The sequence below is a fragment of the Phaseolus vulgaris genome, chromosome 7, assembly GCF_051622355.1.
Source record: "Phaseolus vulgaris cultivar YP4 chromosome 7, ASM5162235v1, whole genome shotgun sequence".
Taxonomy (NCBI): Eukaryota; Viridiplantae; Streptophyta; class Magnoliopsida; order Fabales; family Fabaceae; genus Phaseolus; species Phaseolus vulgaris.
In genome coordinates this window covers 43,800,963-43,821,082 of record NC_143504.1, presented here as the reverse complement: position 1 = coordinate 43,821,082, position 20,120 = coordinate 43,800,963, and the positions used below count along the sequence as shown (strand labels likewise).

The 20,120-nt window shown below is 31.2% G+C and overlaps 1 protein-coding gene across 3 annotated transcripts; it reads right to left on the bottom strand.

The window, feature by feature from the left end:
- Positions 1-8,817: 8,817 nt before the first annotated feature.
- On the bottom strand, positions 8,818-15,079 carry PHF1 (phosphate transporter traffic facilitator1). Of its 3 annotated transcripts, none has more exons than XM_068635398.1 (11): positions 15,040-15,079; positions 14,202-14,477; positions 13,674-13,774; positions 12,891-13,023; positions 12,702-12,793; positions 12,304-12,403; positions 12,141-12,213; positions 11,905-12,025; positions 10,441-10,560; positions 9,346-9,416; positions 8,818-9,245 (listed from the first exon to the last, which is right to left on the bottom strand). In XM_068635398.1, the coding sequence occupies exons 2-11, from the start codon at positions 14,376-14,378 to the stop codon at positions 9,049-9,051; spliced, it is 1,185 nt and encodes a 394-aa protein (XP_068491499.1). In that variant the 5' UTR covers positions 14,379-14,477; positions 15,040-15,079; the 3' UTR covers positions 8,818-9,048. The 3 variants fall into 3 exon arrangements, with proteins under 3 accessions (XP_068491499.1, XP_068491497.1, XP_068491498.1); XM_068635396.1 differs by having other exon boundaries at positions 14,625-15,043; XM_068635397.2 differs by lacking the exon at positions 15,040-15,079 and adding an exon at positions 14,601-14,629.
- Between the last annotated feature and the right edge of the window lie 5,041 nt (positions 15,080-20,120).

Here is a 20,120-nt window from a genome sequence, read left to right as displayed (position 1 = left end):
ATTCCTTCATAAAGATAATTTTTTCCTTATAATTGGTGTATATACATTTTTTCCTATATCTTATTTTATCTTTTAATTTTTAAAATTATGAGAAGAAACATTTTCTCATTTTATATGAATCACTTAAAAATATTTTTTTTTTATTGTTTTAAATTAATGTTAAGAAACAATTTTATATATTTTTAAGAAATAGAGAAAGAAGGAAGAAAGAAAGAAAAAAAAAAAGAAAGAGAAAAAGATATCTTTATTTCTATTATTAAGTGAAATCATATTTTTTTTTATTTACAGTGAATCCTGACCTTAATTTAAATCACTAATAATAATAATAATATACAATCATATCTATCCTATTATAAATTACTCATATGCATATAATATATATATATATATATAAAAGAGTAATAAATTTGTCACCAATCTTAATTTATATAATTTAAACACGTCGGCACTTTAATTAAAAAACATCAAAATTATTTTCAGAAAATTAGAAAAAGTTAGAAAAAATTAAAAATTAATGAGATTTAAAGCAATAATTAAATAATTAACTCAATATAACTTAAAATTGTAATTTTTATTATATTTAAAAAATAATATTTTGCTAAAGCAAACATGGGATCTCAGAATAGGTAAGGATATAAATGAAAATCATAATTAGATTGAAAAAAAATCATTAGAATATAACTTTTTCGCAACTTAATTATTTTTCTAAGAATAATCTTATAACAAGCAAGAAAATATCATATTCCTAAATTCTTATTCTCAAATTTACATTCCCAATAACTTTATTGGTTTCTTGAGAATTATTTTGTAAAGTTCAAGAGTCTATAACATTATTGAAAATTTTAAACATATTTTCAAAAACAGTTTTATAATAAATATTTATAATGCGATCAACCATATAGTGAAGAAATAACAATCACTCAAGAAATCAATCGAACAGATGAGAAAATCCTAAACAAGGTAAAGGAGAAAAAACAAAGAGAAAAAATAAAGTGGAAATCTGAATAGCAAATCAATGGAAAAAAACTGAATATTATTGGATTTATAAGAGTATTTATATGTACTTGTCAAATAGCAAAACATAGATGACAAACAAAAAACCAAAAGCCCAATGATGGTGGCCCAAGAATTTTATCATCCCCCGACCAGTTTGGACTGGAGCTCTTTATGTATTGTAGGAGCAAGAGTTTTGGTAAGGATGTCTGCAATCTGCATAGAGGAAGAGATGGAAAGCAACTTGAGAAGGTCATCATTAATCTTGTCTCGAACGATGTGACAGTCAATCTCAATGTGTTTGGTGCGCTCATGAAAGACTTGATTTGAAGCAATGTGTATTGCAGATTGGTTGTCACGGTAGATGGTTGCTGGTTGGATATAGGGATGTCCAAGGTCTTGAAGGATGTAGGTTAGCCATTGAATCTCACAGGTGGTTGTGGCTAAGGCTCTATATTCTGCTTCAGAAGAACTCTTGGAAATGGTTTTTTGTTTCTTGGATTTCCATGAGACAAGAGAATCACCCAAGAAGATGGAGTAACCAGTTACAGATTTTCGGGTTTCAGGATAAGTAGCCCAATCTGAGTCATTGAAACTACGAAGTTGGAGAGTGTTGTTGCTGTGAAAGAAAATGCTATTCTCAGGGTTGCCTTTCAAGTACCGAAGAAGGCGAAAAGCAGCTTGTTGATGGAGATTGGTAAGAGAGGAAATAAACTGCTTAGGTTGTTGACAACAAAGGTAATGTCAGGCCGTGTGTTGGTGAGGTATTGAGCTTGTCAATGAGTCTTCTATATGCAGAGGTTTCAATGTCAGTGAGTCTTGTACCATAGGAGGAGGAAAGCCGAGATGAGTGAACCATGGGTGTAGACATAGGAGCAGAGTTGATCATGCCAGTGTCATGAAGAAGGTCCAGCACGTATTTTCGTTGACAGATGTGGAGCCCTTGGCTGTTTCTGGCAACCTCCAGGCCCAAAAAATAAGTGAGGTCTCCTAGATTCTTGATTTTGAATTGAATGTCCAACAAAGAGGTGATGTTGGTAATTTCCTCATGATCATCACCAAATCATCAACATACACAAGAATAATGGTTATGTTAGGTCCATTATGGTTTAAAAAGAGAGAGTGATTAGTGTTAGAATATATGGCCTTAAACGAGAGGGGGGTGATTTGTTTAAGAGGGATTTTCGCAAACTTTGAAGGTATAATGAAAATCAATGCTGAATGACAGAGAAAGAAATCAAAGAAACAAAGAACCAAAATTGTTTCAAGATGATATCAAAAAAACAATCGGTTGTTTTTATCAGCAGTTTATAAAAACAACTTAAAAACAGAATTTAAAGGGTTAAGGGTAAGAGATAAGCATGCAAGCAATTTATACTGGTTCGCTCTTACACCAAGAGCTACATCCAGTCCCTAGAAACCACTGGGTATTCCACTATGCAATCAAAACCAGATTACAAACACCACACACCAAAGTAGTGACCTTGAACCCCTCAAGAAACACACTACCTTTGGCAAACCACACCAAGAATGTTGATCTTGAACCCCTCAAGAACACACAACACTCCTTGGCAACACAACTACAGAAATACAGTAATCAAGGAAGAAGGGAATAGAATACACCTGGGTATTACAAAGCTTAAAGATCAGAATTACAACCCAATCCTATTCCACACACTTAAGAATGATCCAAAGCTCTTTTCAAATCTTGGAAAAACTGTTTTGATAAACTCTTTCTGTTACTTCAAGATTAGGAGCGTAAAACTACCTTTATATAGACCAACCAAGTGGTCAAAAGCATTTAATAAAGGAGCCAAGTTAGTTAGGATCATTTAAAACATATTAAAACCGCTTAACAGAATTCTGTTAAGGTTTTCAGGAAAACAATCGGTTGTTTTGTCGAAACAATCGATTGTTTTGGTTTGACAGCAAAGTCAACCAAGTTTTTCAAAAACAGCTAAGGCAAAAACAACCTGTTGAATTTTTTATAGCTTTTTAGAAAACTCATCTTTTCAAAAGGTTAAAGATTCAAATGAACTTGGATCAAATTAAGGAGTGAATTAACAAGTTTCAAACAACTAGACAACACACACACACCTAGCAGCAAGGTCTTCAAGCTTTCCTCTTGGATTTGGAGACATCAAAGCATCTTGTTCAACAATTAGCAGAGGATAAAATGTAGTTATTTGAAAGTAAAAATTGAGACAGTTTTGCATACCATTGACGGTCGACCTGGCGAAGGCCATAAAGTGATCTTTGTAATTTGCAGACATGTTGAGGAGATGGAAGTTTGAAGCCTGGCGGTGGTTGCATGTAGACTTCCTCAAGGAGGTCACCATGGAGGAAGGCATTATTCACATCAGGTTGTTTAAGAATCCAGTTTTGAGAAGTAGCAACAACAAGTAAAAGTCTTAAAGTGGTTAGTTTTGCTACAGGAGCAAAAGTATCTAAGAAGTCAAGACCTTCTAATTGTGTGTAGCCTTTTGCTACCAATCGTGCTTTGTGGCGATCAATGGTGCCATCAGATTTGTGTTTTACCTTAAAAATTCATTCGCAACCAATGGTTTTCTTTCCTGGAGGGAGAGTAGTGATCTGCCATGTATTGTTAGCATTAAGAACATTAAGCTCTTCTTGCATTGCTTGTTTCCAGCAAGAATGCTTAGAAGCCTCGGTTTAGGAGTTGGGTTCATTGTTAGAAGATATAGAAAAAAATAGTCTTTTTGAAAGAGGGTGAGAGAACATTATAGGAAAGAAATTTATGAATGGGATACCGATTACTTACAGTGTTGGCAGCGGGTAAACAGGTCTGGAAGTCCTCTAAATAGGAAGGGAGTCGTCTTTGTCTACTGGAGCATCTAGGTGGAATGATGTTGTCTTCATTGTGAGTGATGGGAGTCTCGTGCTCATGATTTTGACAGTTATAATCAAACAAGATATCATCATAGAATGTATTATAGTCAGCAGGAATGGGTAAAGATAAAGTGTCGGGGCCCTGTGTGTCATCATGATTCAATTTATATGGAAAATGATGTTCATGAAATATCACATGTCTTGAAATTTCAATGCGATGATACTTTAAATTTAAGATAATGTAACCTTTGGTATTATGTGGAAAACCGAGAAAGATGCCATGAACAAACCTAGTATCTAATTTCTTTCGATTAGCATGAATGGTAGTAGAATAATAAGAGCAGCCAAAAACACGTAAGGAAGAGATATCACAAGGTTTTCGAAATTTTTTTTTCATATGGAGCAATATCTTGTAAAAGGGGAGTATGTGTAGTATATGTGCAATTTATGAGGAAAACAACATGTTGGACAGCGAAGTCCCAAAAAATATGAGGTAAATTTGCTTGAAACAGTAAAGCGCAAGTCATGTTTAAAATGTGTTGGTGTTTACATTCAACTATACCATTTTGCTTAGGTGTTTCTATGCAAGTAGTTTGATGAACTGTGCCTTTGGAAGCAATAAAGGTTTTTATGGAAAATTCAGCGCCATTATCAGAACAAATGCATTTGATGTTAGTTTTAAATTGATTTTCAGCATAAGCAAAAAAGTTTATGAGATGGGTGCGAACTTCAAATTTAGCATGCAACAATATAGTCCATGTATAACGAGAAAAATCATCCACAATATTAAAAAAATAACGAAAACCTTGCATAGATGTAGCAGAATAGGGTCCTCAAATATCAACATGAATGATGTCAAAGATAGCAGTAGTGTGAGAAGTGCTTAGAGTAAATGGAAGTTTTCTTTGTTTTGCACGATTACAAATATCACACATATGAGTTTTATCAGCAGAAACAAAAGGGTATTGACTTTTCAAGACATGCAACCTTTCATCAGAGGGATGCCCCATTCTACAATGCCATAAATTATTTTCCTTAACAGTGTAAGAGACAAAAGGAATAAAATTGTGTGTGGCAGTGTGAAAAATAGAAGAGTTAAAGATGAACAAGCCAGCCAATATGCTTTTTGGAGAGGTTGTCCTGTATAAGACAATGTGTGGGGTAAAAGATCAAGGTACATTTTAAGTGTAGAGACAATTTAGAAACAGATATAAGATTGCATGTAAATTGAGGGATGTACAACACATCAAGAAGATAAAGTTTATTTGTAAAAACAATTGTCCCATAATAGTTTGCAAAAGCATGTTGGCCATTTGGTAAATTGATCAGGACAAGTTTAATAGTTTGATAAGAGGTGAAAGCAGATAAGACAATACAAACGTGATCAGTGGCACCAAAATCAACAATCCAGGAATTATGACAATGATTTAAAGAGGTAAAGGAGTGTTTACTCGTTGAAGACGACTCATGTGCGTTGGGGTTTGCAGAGAAGGAGCCCACTTGATTCACTTGATTCTGCCTCAAAACATCATTGAGAATTTGAAGTTGATGAGCAGTTAGATGGTAATCACGTTTTTCATGTTCTTTTGGACAAGGCTCAAAGAAAACTCTATAAGTAGTAACAAGACTATTAATCCGACTAGTCCTATTGTTGTTATAGAATTTGTACCCAGAAGGGTAGCCATGTTTCTTGTAACAGGTATCCACAGTGTGACAATTCCTGTTACAGTGCGTGCAAACCTTTCTAGTGTTGGATTTTGAGTTCCTATTGTCTTGATTAGGGAACCCAACCTTTTTAAAACAAACATTTTCAGTATGCCCATGCTTACCACAAAAAGTGCACAGTGTAGATGAGGACGTCCTAGTGGAATTAGCATTGTTAATACTAGAGATGCTAACAGAGATGTTATTTGTTAATTTCCTTTCTTGTTGGGCAACAAGAGAAAAAACTTTGATATAGGTGGAATTGGTTCCATGAGTAAAACGTGTGATCTAATGTTATTGTACTGATCATTTAACCCTCTCAAAAATTGCATAGCATGATCTTCATATTTTCTTTGACTTATGATAGAATTGACCGAGTAAGAATATTTTACAGAACATGTGCATATGGGGATAGGCCTAAAATTATCCAACTCGTTCCAAATTATCCTTAATTTTGTAAAATACTCAGTCACAGATAAATCCCCCTGGTTTAAAGATGCTACTTCTAGTTGAAGATTAGAAATCCTAGATAGGTCACCCTGAGAGTATTTGGTTTTTAAATCATTCTAGATGTCTAGGGCAACATCCATCCAGATAATGCTTTGCCGAATAGGGAGGGAGACAGAGTGTACTAACCATGAGACTACCATATTATTGCATCTGTTCCAGGATGAGAAATTATGATGATCTTTTTTTGGGCAAGGATGCGTTCCAAGAACGAACTCCACTTTGTTTTTAGCATTTAGTGTCATCAAGATCGAGCGACTCCAGGAGTGGTAATTGGAAGCGTCCAACACCGGTGAGACGAGCGGTGCAAAGGGGTTCTCACTAGGATGAAGGTAGAGGTAACTATTCGCCGGATCGGCTTGAGACGGAGACGACGAAGCGACGCATTCTTCCGCCATTACTGCAAAGAAAACCCATAGAAAGGATTCAAGAATAAGAAAGAAGAAAACAAGATTTCGGAGTGCGCAACAAAGCTCTTCAATTAAAGAGCTCTGATACCATAATGCGATCAACCATCATAGTGAAGAAATAACAATCAACCAAGAAACCAATCAACAGATGAGGAAACCCTAAACAAGGTAAAGGAGAAAGAACAAAGAGAAAAACAAAGTGGAAATCTGAATTGCAAATCAATGGCACGGAAAACTGAGTATTATTGGATTCATAAGAGTATTTATATGTATATGTCAAATAGCAAAACATAGATGACAAACAGAAAAACAAAAGCCCAACGATGGTGGCCCAATGTAAAAGGATTTTATCAATTTACACAATTAATATGATGTATGTAACTTCTAAAATGGGTAAATAAGTAATTTTTGTTTGTTTGAAATAATACAATGTATCTAAGTTTCAAGGTTAAATTGAAATAAGTTTAGTTTATTTTATTTTGACATTATTTAAACTAGCGAGAACGGGAACACAAACGCAAGAGCGTTTGGTTTCACATTTTTTGTTTAATATTAAAATTCGAATAAACAATGTTATTATTCACATATTTATATTAACAATATAAATTTATAGTACATTTTAATAAATATAAATATATATAAGAAGACACGTAAATTATCTAAGTGCACCTTTGTTATATTAGGAAGGAAACATAATCAATATAATAGTTATATAGTTTAAAAACAATTTAAAAATAGAGAAGAAAAACAGTTTCCAAAACAAACGAGTCAAAACTCAAAATCAAATTGTTTTGTGGTCCACAATTAACAACGGTAAGTGACAATAAATAAAATAAATTTTGAAAACTAAAAAACTGCTTTGTTAACGGTTGAAATTGCAAAATAACTAAAATAAATTAATAAAATAAAATAGAATATTCATAACTATATAATGACAATTGAAAAAAATGAGTCTAACACAACAACATACCAATTTCTCCACTCTTTTCAAATAACATGATGCATACCTAACAACCTTTAAGTGACAATAAATAAAATAAATTTTTAAAACTAAAAAATTATATTGTTAACCGTTGAAATTACAAAATGACAAAATAACCAAAACAAATTAATAAAATAAGATATTAATAAGAATAAAATAGGAATAAATTTATGTAAAAGAAAATTTATAATAATATGTAGGTATATATGTGACATTATTAGCTAGCTATTCTTTGATTTTCCTCTATATTTGTTTTCTAACATGTCTATCTAACTTAAAGTCTAAAATTCAAATACCAAAAAAAAAATAGTTCGTGGATTGATACTGAAAAAAATTGTTAAATTTTTTTATGTATTCGATTGTTTTGGTCAAATCCTTTCATGTAATTGATTATGTACCCTGTAGCTGTCTGTATGGGTGTGAAAATGAAAGCACTCTTTTTTTAAATAATTATTTAATACTTAGTTTACTTAACACAAATTTAATAAATATAATATAAAATAACGGCATATTGCACCTTCATGCTCATGTAAATTAAATGATTTGCGCTTGTATATAATACATTAAAGTAAAATTAAGTGATAAATATTTAATATTTTTAAATTGTATAAAAAATTGTAGACTTAATGTATTTGATTAAAAAAAATTGAGTTAATGAAATTTAATTTTACAAAAAATCATTAAATAAAGTAAGATAGCCTTATTGTTGAAATAAGTGGTTCAATGAAAGCCAAGCATTCATGGAGTAATTTTTGCCCTCTTGTTGCTTATTTGGTTAAGAAAGTACTAAATCGATGGACAACACAAACACAATACATCTCCATTTTCCCCAAAAATAAAACATGCATTTAAAATCTTTTTTTTTCTTCTGCACTTCCATAACTTGTGGAATTCCATACTTCTTAAAATACTAAGAATACCTTTTATTTTGTTGATGTTTTTTATTTTGAAATGAGTGATCACTAGAACTCATGAATTATGGAATGAGAAGGTATTTTTGGATTACAAAATTCAGAAGATAATTTCAGATCCGGAATACCTTCAAAATTTTGTAATCCATAATATATTTCTTTAAAAAAAATATTTTAAATCATTGAATCTGAAAATAGTAAATAGAAAAAATATATTTCTGGATTGTAGAATCCAAAATATATTTTTTAAGGACAAAATGGTCTCTTAGATATTGGGGATGTACAGAGAAGCTATGAGCCTTTTCATCCTATGCCATAAACTGAATCCCTATCTGGCCGAGCATTTTAAATGAAATGCCCTAAACTTAAGAGGTTATCAAGTAGATCAAGAAACGAGAATAAGGAAAATGGAAAAATATCCAAAGATGTGCCTCTTCAATGGAACCCATCACATAGAAGCTACTACAAAACATCCTTAGTGGAATTTTCAAATTTAATGAAGCCAATTTGATTATTCGCAAAGTTTCTAAAATAAAATTACACATCAATAATGGTCTTTAGTTTCAAATTTTCCACCCAAAAAATAGAAGTAAATGCTTGGAATATCAGTGAAGTGGCTAAATATACAAGGGCTTAGATAAATGTTGATACAACAGCAGAGCACTGAAGACAATCAAGAATTTGAGTGTTGTCACATATCAACTGGTCCCCAAACATTTTGATCGTCATAAGACTGGGGATCTCTCAAGACAGGTTTAAACCTTGGTCTTGCAGGTTGGTCTTTGCCCATGGGAAATTTCCAAAATGAATCAGAGTTCTCAAAGAATATGTAAAATGCAACAGCTGATGCTAAAAATAGTCCCAAAAGCACCAAATAGATCTGCCACTCTGCAGGTTTGGAAGGATATTTAAAATGTCAAATTAAATAAAATTATTGTATGCCATTAGAAGGAAGAAGGGATGGGTGCATCTGTGTAAGAGAGAGAACCTTTCCAATCTTTAGGTACAGTCAGCTTAGTGACCAGCGCTCCCCATTCTGCTGAGGTTGTCAGAACAACCCTGAACAACAAAACCCGGGTTAGACAAAAATGGTAGATTTATTAGGTTAATTCGGTGAATAACTTACTAATGTGAAATTAGTGCCAATCATCATGCAATCAACCAAGGTTCAATTTCAAAAAAGTCCACATTTGATGAGGGGAAAATCCATTGCTAAAATTACTCACGATCTAAGGGAATGTAACCTATCCTAGATCCATTTCAGCTATAATCTGTCAGTTACACTGTGCCTTGCTAATCAGAACTAGTCCAGGGAACAGTCTCATCATCCAATATTATCTACACTCGTGATTTTTCGCCAAATCATTTGTCTTAAAATTCTAATTTAGAACTAACTCAACCTTCAAAAGCTAACTCATAGGGTGAGGGTTGTATGCGAGACTTAGTTTTTCCTAGTATTTTGCATACCGTTCTTCGCATGTACGATTTTGTGATTCTATGCTTCTGTCTGATTTTCCTTGATTTCTCAAACAAACTTGAGTCAAAACACAACCTAGTGTTTTTGAAAACCACTTATCATGCATACTTGTTACATCAACCCAATGTTTCGTAATAATAAATATATAGCTTCTAAATATTGGATCCTTGGATTATAAAATCCCAGAAATATGATAAGGGAGAAACTCAAGAGGATTGAGCATATTCTTCTTTATGTAACCATCTATCTTTTTGGCAGTTAACATATTCTCCTTAGCCTCTAGCTTTTTGTTTTGCAAGTATCACAAAGGCTAGTATAACTTTGCCTTTTTAACATTTACATAGTTCTTAAAAATACCCTTCACACTAACCACTATGTTCCCATTTTTGGTTTTAAAATTTGGGAAAAGAAGGCTTTAACAATTTACTCAAAATCTACATAAATCCGTACCCAATGAATGTTCCAATATTCAAATGAATAGCTTAGTCCCAACTTTGTGACCAATATTGAAAAAGAAGGAGGTTTAAGAAATATACTAAAAGCTTACATGGATTGATATTTATTTATCAGAGGTGCCAAATTAAACCGATAGAAGATAGAGACTACCTTTCCCGGGGACAGAACTCAAGTGATGAAATATTTGTACCCAGGTGCAGTCTTTTGCTATAATGGTATATCTGCATCTTCTTTACTTCGACTACACATATGTCTCCATCCTTACTGCCCCTGGATTCAAAGAAGTTTAATGAGTTGAAGAAATGCAGGAGGCATATACCGTAGGCTGTAATGTGATATAGAAGTTAAGTGCAAATCATATCACAAGCTTGCAGGCCTTCAAATATTTTTAATCAAAACATTATAGTAATTTTTTGGTGAATATATAGTAGTTATTTTATAGCTGGTGCACTCCCGACTTTGGTTTACAAGTGCACTACATTTAAACATTTTTTTATAATTATGAAAGAAGCAATCGCTTACTCTTCCTTTAACAAACAACTACCCAGGAAAAAAACAAAAAAAAAGTTGACAAAGGCAAGCCACGATTGAAAAAAATAGAATCAGAGACATCATCTTAGGTCATACTGTTTACAGGGAAAATGAGTGTTGAAAAAGCTATTACGATTATAAAAGGAAATAGGATCAATCTGACACAAAATGAGTTTTAAACAAGTTAATTTACTGTAGTTTGCAAACAACTTTTCAACCACTTATGCATTAAATTGGAGATATGGTTAACACAAACTAAAAAACTTTGCAGTTATGCGGAAGAAAATGATTGGTAGTTCTATCACCCAGATGACTAATGTGTGCAAAGTTAAAAATGATTCACAAGAAAAGACATAAATATAATTAGTGCAACATAAATATAAATGTCAAGCTATAGTAGATCAGAAAGAGACAAAGTAATAAGATGGAAAAGTTTGGTCAATTCTAATACCGTTTTCTTCACTCCTTAACAGTTTTAGCAACATGGACAAAATCACAATATGTTTAATAATTTAGATATACTAATATACACAAGGTGTTCTATACAAATTAAGAAAGCGACTGCGTTTTTTTACATAAGGAAGACTCTACATGGGAATCTCAACATCATAGTAAGATTAATTTAAATTTAAAACAAAAACTTCTTTTTGTGATCATGTATTCATTGAAGAACTTCCTGGTCAACATTTTTAGGTTAGGATATTTACTTCCTGGTTATCGTGACAGAAGTTATAGTTTTGATTATTATGGAGTGGTTTGTTTAACCTAGGGAGAAGTCAGGTAAACAAAATACATTCCTGGTCAACGTTTTTAGACTGGGATATTTACTTTTGAATCAGATAACGCACGGGGGAGGAGAATAAAGGATTTCTTCCAGTATGTAGAACTGCTTGGCATAACAGAAGGCAATTGAATAGCAATTGTGTGGGACAAAACAAAAGAAATAAAAATTCTAAATCCTAAAGATAAGACTTGCAATAGTCACATGTCTCAAGAAATTTTCAAAATCAAAACTGACAAAAGATTAAGGAAGAATATTGACCAATGACCAAACATAAGCCCAAAATTCAGAATGTAACTTACAGAGAAAGGTATTTCCCATCTTGGCTAATGGACATTACTGAAGCAGACTTTCTAATCAGCCTCTTATGCCCAACTTTTTTCCATGAGCTAATATCATAAACTGAAGTAACTGAAGTATCACCTGCACGAAGACAGAAGTGTCTATAATAAAGGCCAAGCTCTGCTGGTCAAATAGATTTGAAGAATATTCAAATTACTACTATAGAATAAACACTAGAGACTAGATACTCTTATACCTTTTTGAACAGAGCAAAATAGAAATGGTTTTGTTCCGTCCTTGGAAAATCGACACAGTTCAATCTTTTCATCCTAAAGAGACAGAACGAAATTTTTGGATCATGCAATATAAGTAACTGCTTACAGATCTTGCCAAAGGTCCTTAAATCAAATATACCATACCGACTGGCGAGACAAAGTAGTCAATGGAACGCCATCTTCAATCTTCCAGATTCTTGCAGACCCATCAGTAGAAGTTGAAGCTAGAAATTCTGAGTCTAGACTGACGTATGAGAAAAATGAAAGGCAGTAGAGTAGGTATCAATGTCTTCAAAGTTTCCGGCTTAAGATATTTACAAAGTAACATACTTTTATTATCTAAATACATAAAAGATCATATATCCACAGTGAAGTTATTGCCGGCATGAAAGTGCAAAGCAAAAATTATCTTATCTCATCGTAAGAACTCCAAATAAGATTACTATAGTTACTAACTCTATCAATTACTTTTAAAATTTACTAGATGTGTGGATTAGTGCATCTTTTAGAAGGATCCAACTAGATTTGTTTATTATACCTACCTAAAATCCATATCCCGGACTGATTTGTGTGCTCTTGGTTCATCCAAAATCACGCCCATACTAGGCCACTGCATAATTCTCAGATGTCCATCCTACACTTGTTAAAGACAGAAAATCAAACATACAGGATCAAACTCAATACTGCACAGAAAATAAAATCAATTGGCTGGATTCTAGAGCTATGCTTACCAACCCACCAGCAGCAAATTTAGACCCATCAACACTAAAACTAATGCATTTCTGGGGACCAATGCCCTGTAGAGGAGCGAGTTCCTTAGCCAACAACTTCATGTTTGTTTCACGACCATACAGCTCAAACAATCTACAAGCATGGAAAAATAATTCAATCCTTATATTTATTTGAATTAAGAACCATGGGAGGATCTCCCACCCAAGATTATACATCTAGAGGCTAGAGAGCAAGTTTATAGGCTGGACCAGACATGTGGGGGTGAGCAAACATCAAGACTGAATATGCTTTCATATCGCATTAGAATTTAAAATAAAATGGGTCTTACAAAACCTCAAAAAGTTAACTCAAGTGGGGAGGACTGCCAAAGTCATTATAAAGTGTACTTTGGCCATATAACCAACTGAGTAGTTTCTTCACACGGTATTCAAAGAAGACAGACATCATATGATGAAAATAGCTAGAGGCAAAAATTCAGCTATCTACACTTCAGAAACAACAATAACTACTATGTCAGACATTCACCTAGTTTCTGGGTAAAAAAAGAACAAAAAACTGTGCAAAAGAAGTTTGGTAGACTTGAGCCTACAGTATTATTTTGCCCGTTGAGTAGTTAAAGGAAGATAATATGTTGTTGGACGTCTGATTATGAGATTATTGAAAGTAGAAGGGGCTGCTAATTTTAGATATGCAAGTTGAGACACAGCATTAAAGTATTTCATCGGATGGATATATATAGAAGAACAAAGTTTCAATCCCAAAAGCTCTGAAAAGGAACTTACTTGCAGCTACCATTGCTGAAAGCACACACAAAGTCATCCCCACTAGGGTGAACTGCAAGAGCATCAGGATCACCTTCCTCTGCTTCCAATACATAGGTGGTCTGAAATATCAAACAAATAAAAACATCATTAAAACAAAAGCAAAAGCCCATACATGCTTTGCTTCCATTCAGCAACCCAGAAACTCAACACTGAATATTTTTCAACAACAGAATTCGTGCATAATATCTACTTCCACCAACTATCTGCTTCAGGGAGGAAAACATAAACAGTTTCAGCAAGAAGCCAAAAGGATAAACACAAACTCGAATGTCTCACTCAGAATCTACATGCTCAGACATCCACAAACACAACACATTAAGAAACACAACAGTTTCTCAACTTACATTAAAAAGGGCCAGGACAAAGCAAATTAATGTTTCGAATGATCACACTACACAATATAGGATAAATTACAGACGCATGCATGCATAAACACACAAAAGACACACATGGTTGATATGTATGTTCAGAGTTTTAGAGATATACCAGAGGAGAGGTACACAAAGAAATGGTTTTAGGGTCGAAGGAGAAAATCTCGAGGAGAGCAGGACAAGAATTGCCACGCCTTGACCTTCCCAACACCACCAAATTCACATTCTCGGGCCTCCGAATCCACGACCCGCAGGTAACCGGACCCTGCGGTGACCCTTCATCATTTCCCATACAAAGTGTTCGAAAATTGAATACCCAGATTCCAAGTTCGTTTCTTTTTCCAATTGAGGTGCAACAAATGGAACTCTTGGACGATCGCTGAATTAATTCCTATGCAAATTTAAATAGAAATGTCAGAGAAGAAGAGAACCCCATATAAAAAAAAAGTCAAAAAGCATAGAAAGAGGCTTTGGCCTGTTCTATTTAATCACTAACTAGCAATAAATTAAGCACCCATTCAAAACAGACATGTCTGACCTTTTGATGTGAGTAGTAGGTATGCACAATTGGAGGGTTTTATGATGATGTTAGTTTTCAAGATGTGAAAATAAAATTTATAGAAAATATTAGGGTTGGAAAATTTGAAGCGATTTGTTTAATGGAAGATGGGTCCAGTAGAAGGATGATGGAAGAAACATTGTCAACTATGAAAATATTCGCTTAAGATTCCGCGACATTAGCGCCAAGTTGTTACTATGAGCCGTAAGGGGACAATAGAAAAATTGTTTGGCACTGTTGTGTGTATGTGCAGAGGGTTACACTGATTTAAATGATTAATTTTCATTGAAGATACCTAATTTGACTCCATTGGAAGCAATGATAAGTTGATGACCATAAAAAATCATATTAAGAAAGTAGAGTTGTGAAATCGCATGTCAGTCAGGAACCTCACCACCAAGAAGATGCGCAAGGGAAGGCACTGCACGATTAATGGAGTAGACTTGAAAAAAATACATGGTATTTTATATCAGAGTATTGGTTTGACTAAGAAATTGATTTCATTCAAATTTATAACGTAATTTTTATTAGATTAAAATATATATAATTTATAGTTTTATTATTTTTATAAATAATTATTCCGATACGCAATTTTTATTTTTATCATTATAAAATTATTAAATAAAAAATAAAAAATTAATCTTCAATTATTCCATATTTATATTATATATTTATTGATATATTTATATTAATATTTTTCAAACTAAATAATAAATATTTTTTTATCAACAAAGGATTTTTTCAACTTTTATATCTCGTTTATTGTTTTCTAAGCATTCTAATTTTTTTCACTTTCTTTTACTTTTTAAGTTAATTCTATTTATTTATTTTAGTATTTTTTTTATTATCCATGCAATTTATACATTAATATTTATTGATATATTTCTATTAATATTTTTTTATTATCCTTGCAATCTATACATTAATATTTATATTAGTATTTATTGGTATATTTAAAATTAAATTAAATATTATTATTCACATATTTAAGAGTGTAAATTTATAATTTATTTTAATAAATACGAATATATTATATTAAATATAAAAATGATTATTTTTATAAATAATATTATAATTTAGTTTGATTTTGAAAACTCGGCTTTTCTGTTTTATTTAAAAATGATATTCCAAAACAAAATTATATAAATAAATATATATAAATTATTTAGCTTTTCTGTTTCTACTACTTGAAAATCTCTTAGTCACCAAACAACTTTATGTTTTTTTCTTCTTCCACTTTATTATGCCTTTTTGTTATTTTTATTTATTTCACGTTGTAATTCAATTTTTATTTTTCTTATAAAAATCAAATAAATCATAATACTTAGCAATCTATTTTTTTTTTAATCTTTATAAGAATATGCAAATAAAAAATAATACATAAAATTTGTAGATTTTTAAAATTAAAAAAATTATAAATGATATATTTTTATATAATTTGATTATTATTATAATTTAATTAATGAAGATATTCGTTAACAGTGATTTCTTTTTTTTAATAATATGCAAAAAAAAAAACATCTTAAATATCGATGTTTATTTTTATTTGATCTTCCCTTTAAAAAATAATTTAATATTTTTTTATTTCAAATATATATATATATATATATTTTATATAGATAGATAATTTGATATTTAAAGGATACAAATATACATATATTTATATTTTATTTAAATAAATATAAATATATATATAATAATAATAAAAATAAAAAATTGGATACATCGGTGGTGTAAGAGCGTCTCTGTTTTTGCTAGTTATTATAAAATATTTTTCTAAAACAAAGATGTTTTCAGTGTAAACAATATTTTTTTATATTTTATGATTAGAATATTATTTTAGACTCAACATTTTTTACTTTTCATTATTAGGGTCTTATTTAAAGATTTACAATTTTAACTTTATTATAATATCAACATATTTTATGCCTTTTTTTTGTTTTCGTCGATGCATTTGGATGCTATGCATTTTCTTTTTCTTCACACAACTACACAGATTAATATTGATTAAACATAGGCTCGGAGGATTTTACATGCATACCCTTAATCCTAACAATATGCATGACATTCAAGTTCTTCAAGTTGTTTTCGTAGTTAGAGGCAACAACGTTACTCATGGAAGAGTAAGGCGGAAGAGGTAAAATTGATGGGATAATCGATTCTCATTGACATAGTTGAGCTATGAGAATCAATTTTGTGTTGGTTTTTTTTAGGAGAATCGACTCTCATTCAGGTTGATTTCATGGAAGAATCGAATTTGTCCTAGTGTTGCTTATGAATATCGATTATCGTTTACTTTGATTTCATGTGAGAATTGACTTTGTCCTAGTGTTGCTTATGAAAATCAATTCTCGTTTAGTTGATTTCATGTGAGAATCGATTTTCAATAGTTGTCGGTGTCTTTGAACCCAAAATCAAGTATTACCGATGGAAGAATCAATTTTATTCATTTGTTGGTTATGAGAATCGATTACGATGGTTCTTGAATACATGATATAATCAATTCTCATACTTTTGGTGTCCATAATCGATTTTGTGTGACGTGAAGACAAGGATCGATTTTCTCCTTCTCTTATTTTTATTGGAATGATTTTTTTTTTATATAATTTTTAATGAAGATTGAAATGCTTATAATTAATTTTGAATGTTTTAACAATTTTATATATTTTATATATTTATTTAAATATAACATTAAATATTTAGAATTTGTATTTATTTAAGATTTTATATATTTTATATTTTTATTCAAAAAGGACATTAAATATTTAGGATTTGTATTTATTTAAGATTTTATATATTTTATATTTTTATTCAAAGAGGACATTAAATATTTAGGATTTGTATTTATTTAAGATTTTGAATATTTTAAAACTTTTATATGTTTAAGATTTTTATTTAAATAGGACTTTAAATATGGATTTGTATTTATTTAAGATTTAAATATTTTAGGAATTTATATATTTTATATTTTTATTTAAATAGGATATTAAATATTAAATATTAATATTTAATTATAATTTAAAATATTTAATTATTTATTTTTATGTTAAAGTTTCCAATTTTTACATATATAACCCTAATTATGTTACGTAACTCATATTTTTTCCGAAAATAATTATTCAACAGTATAAAAAAATAATTCACAACAATTTAATTAACTCAATTCTACAAAAAAAAATATATCATAATTTATTATTCAAATATTTTTTCATAACAATAGTAAAAAACAATAAATTTCCTCTTAACCATTACATCAATAAGAAACTTTAATAAATTATCCTCACAAATCCACACTAACATGCCTCAATCCAAACAACCTCACACATCCTCTCAAATCATCACAAATTCACTTTCTCCCCTCTCTAATCCAAACACAACCTTAGTGTAAAGGTTTTATAAAACTAAATAGTGTAAGCGTCTTTTAAAACAAAATCTTAAATTTAAGATAAGATAAAATGTCTCTTCACTCTCTTCTCTAAGCTAACTCTATTAGAAATATGGACTTAATTTACTTCATTAAAACCAACCATTCTCGTATTATTCTTAAGTTCCTCAAGTTTCACAAATTTAGTCTACAAATCCATACTATGATCATATTTTCCACAATGCATCAACTTAGCTTTTTCATTATTTTTAAGATTTCTTATGCTCTAGTATGTTTACATGCATGACTGGATTTTTTGAACGTTTAATTGTTGAGTTATTATCACACATGATGATTATGCTACCTTCTTAAACATGATTTACGTCTCTCAAACTCAATCACATAAATTGACATACACAAACAACAACAATCATGAATTATGTTTTAGTAGTTGAAAAAAAATAACAATTGGTTGTTTTTAGAAAACAATGACCATGCTCTTAGCTTAATAAGAAAACATAATCATATGTACTTTTAGAGTTTTTTTTTTATCTCATACATAATTGTGAAAGTAAACAAGTCTTTTGCTCCTCCCTTCTCATAAAAGATCTATTATTTAAGTACATTAATATTCTTTATGCAGTTTGTAAATGCAAATGTGTTGGTTTAGATGAATATTCCTAACTAAGATCACACTAAACCTTATATTGGACCTTGTAGTTTCACGATATATCAAACTTCCAATAATTTGCTTAAAACAAGTGTTATTGACAAGTACAATACAAATGTCATTGTCATCCTTACTATATCTATGTGTGAAGCAAAGTAAAAACTTTAGGATTTATTAGTTTCATGTTGTGCTGTTAAACTTGCCAGTTTCACCAAAATCGTTCAATTTTGTCTAAAAAATCTATTTCACTACATTTTCTTTTGTTTTAGTTGGCCAATCCAAGAGCTCCTAAGTTTGGTTCTATTTTATGAAGCTTATTTCAATGTATATAATATTCTTCCATTTCTCATGCTTCATAGTTTGTTTTGCCTTTGGTATGTATACACATGTTATGCAACCCCAAACTCGAAGGTGTTTTATTGAAGGTTTGACCTTGGTTTAAGTTTCTTAGAGAGTGATGTTCTCCACAACAAGTATTGGACATCAATTAAATAAGTAAAATGTCCAATTTACAACTTCGACCTAAACAAATCGTCTTCCTCCTTTGTCCATCTGCAAACACTTGATAAATGTCTTTGCTTCATTTTTCATTAGTTTCTTGTAAGTCTCAAAACACTAAAGACTTATGGTTTTCCCCCCAAAAAAAGACTAAACCCTTACGAAGATAATCATGAAGGAAAAGAGATACCTATTTCCACTATGTGATATAGGCTTTATTGGTATGTAAATATATGCATGTATGAATTCTAATCTTATTAGCATGTCGTTCACTCTTTTTAGGAAAAAGATTGTGGTGTTTCTTACTCATAAAACAATCTCCACAATAAACATTTTAGGCTTCCAATTGAGGTAATAAATGCATCTTTTGTTTGTTAGTAGTGTTTTCAATCCCCTGTAGCTTAAATGTCCATACCTTTGGTGCCGAAGGTAAGTTAGATTTGAGGAAGCACTCAACATTCTTCAATAATGTTTGATCTTTCATTGAGAAGAATAAACATGTGATTTGTAATCATCTTCATATGTGTAATCAATCCTTTTCTTTGACGATAGATATTTTGTATCCCATTTTTTTATGAGAATGTCAAGACCTTTTTCAGTAAGTGTTTGATACTCAACAATTTGTTTCGAAGCTTAAACACATATATAATGATAATGATTTTTTATGATAATGATTTTTTATAATAATGTTTTGCACTGTGACTCATGTGAACAAGAAAATACTGTGAATAATGATATGCATTTCATTTTTTGGGACAATCCTCCTAAGCACCATCCTCACTACCAGAATTTGATTTGGGTATTGTGGAACATTGGGGGTATCTCTCGGCGCCCTCCTCTGCCTCATCACCCTCCAACTCCTCCACGAATATCACCTATTAAGGCATCAATGATTCGCCCTTCCCCCATTTTTCCTTTACCATTGGCTAGTCCTCCACCAATA

Excerpts from the sequence above, each read along its gene's own strand:
- PHF1 (XM_068635398.1), bottom strand. The coding sequence starts at position 14,378 with ATGGGAAATGATGAAGGGTCACCGCAGGGTCCGGTTACCTGCGGGTCG. Across the intron at positions 12,404-12,701 it reads GTCCGGGATATGGATTTTAG|TCTAGACTCAGAATTTCTAG; the intron begins GTAGGTATAATA and ends CTCATACGTCAG. Across the intron at positions 10,561-11,904 it reads GATGGGAAATACCTTTCTCT|GGGCAGTAAGGATGGAGACA; the intron begins GTAAGTTACATT and ends CTTTGAATCCAG.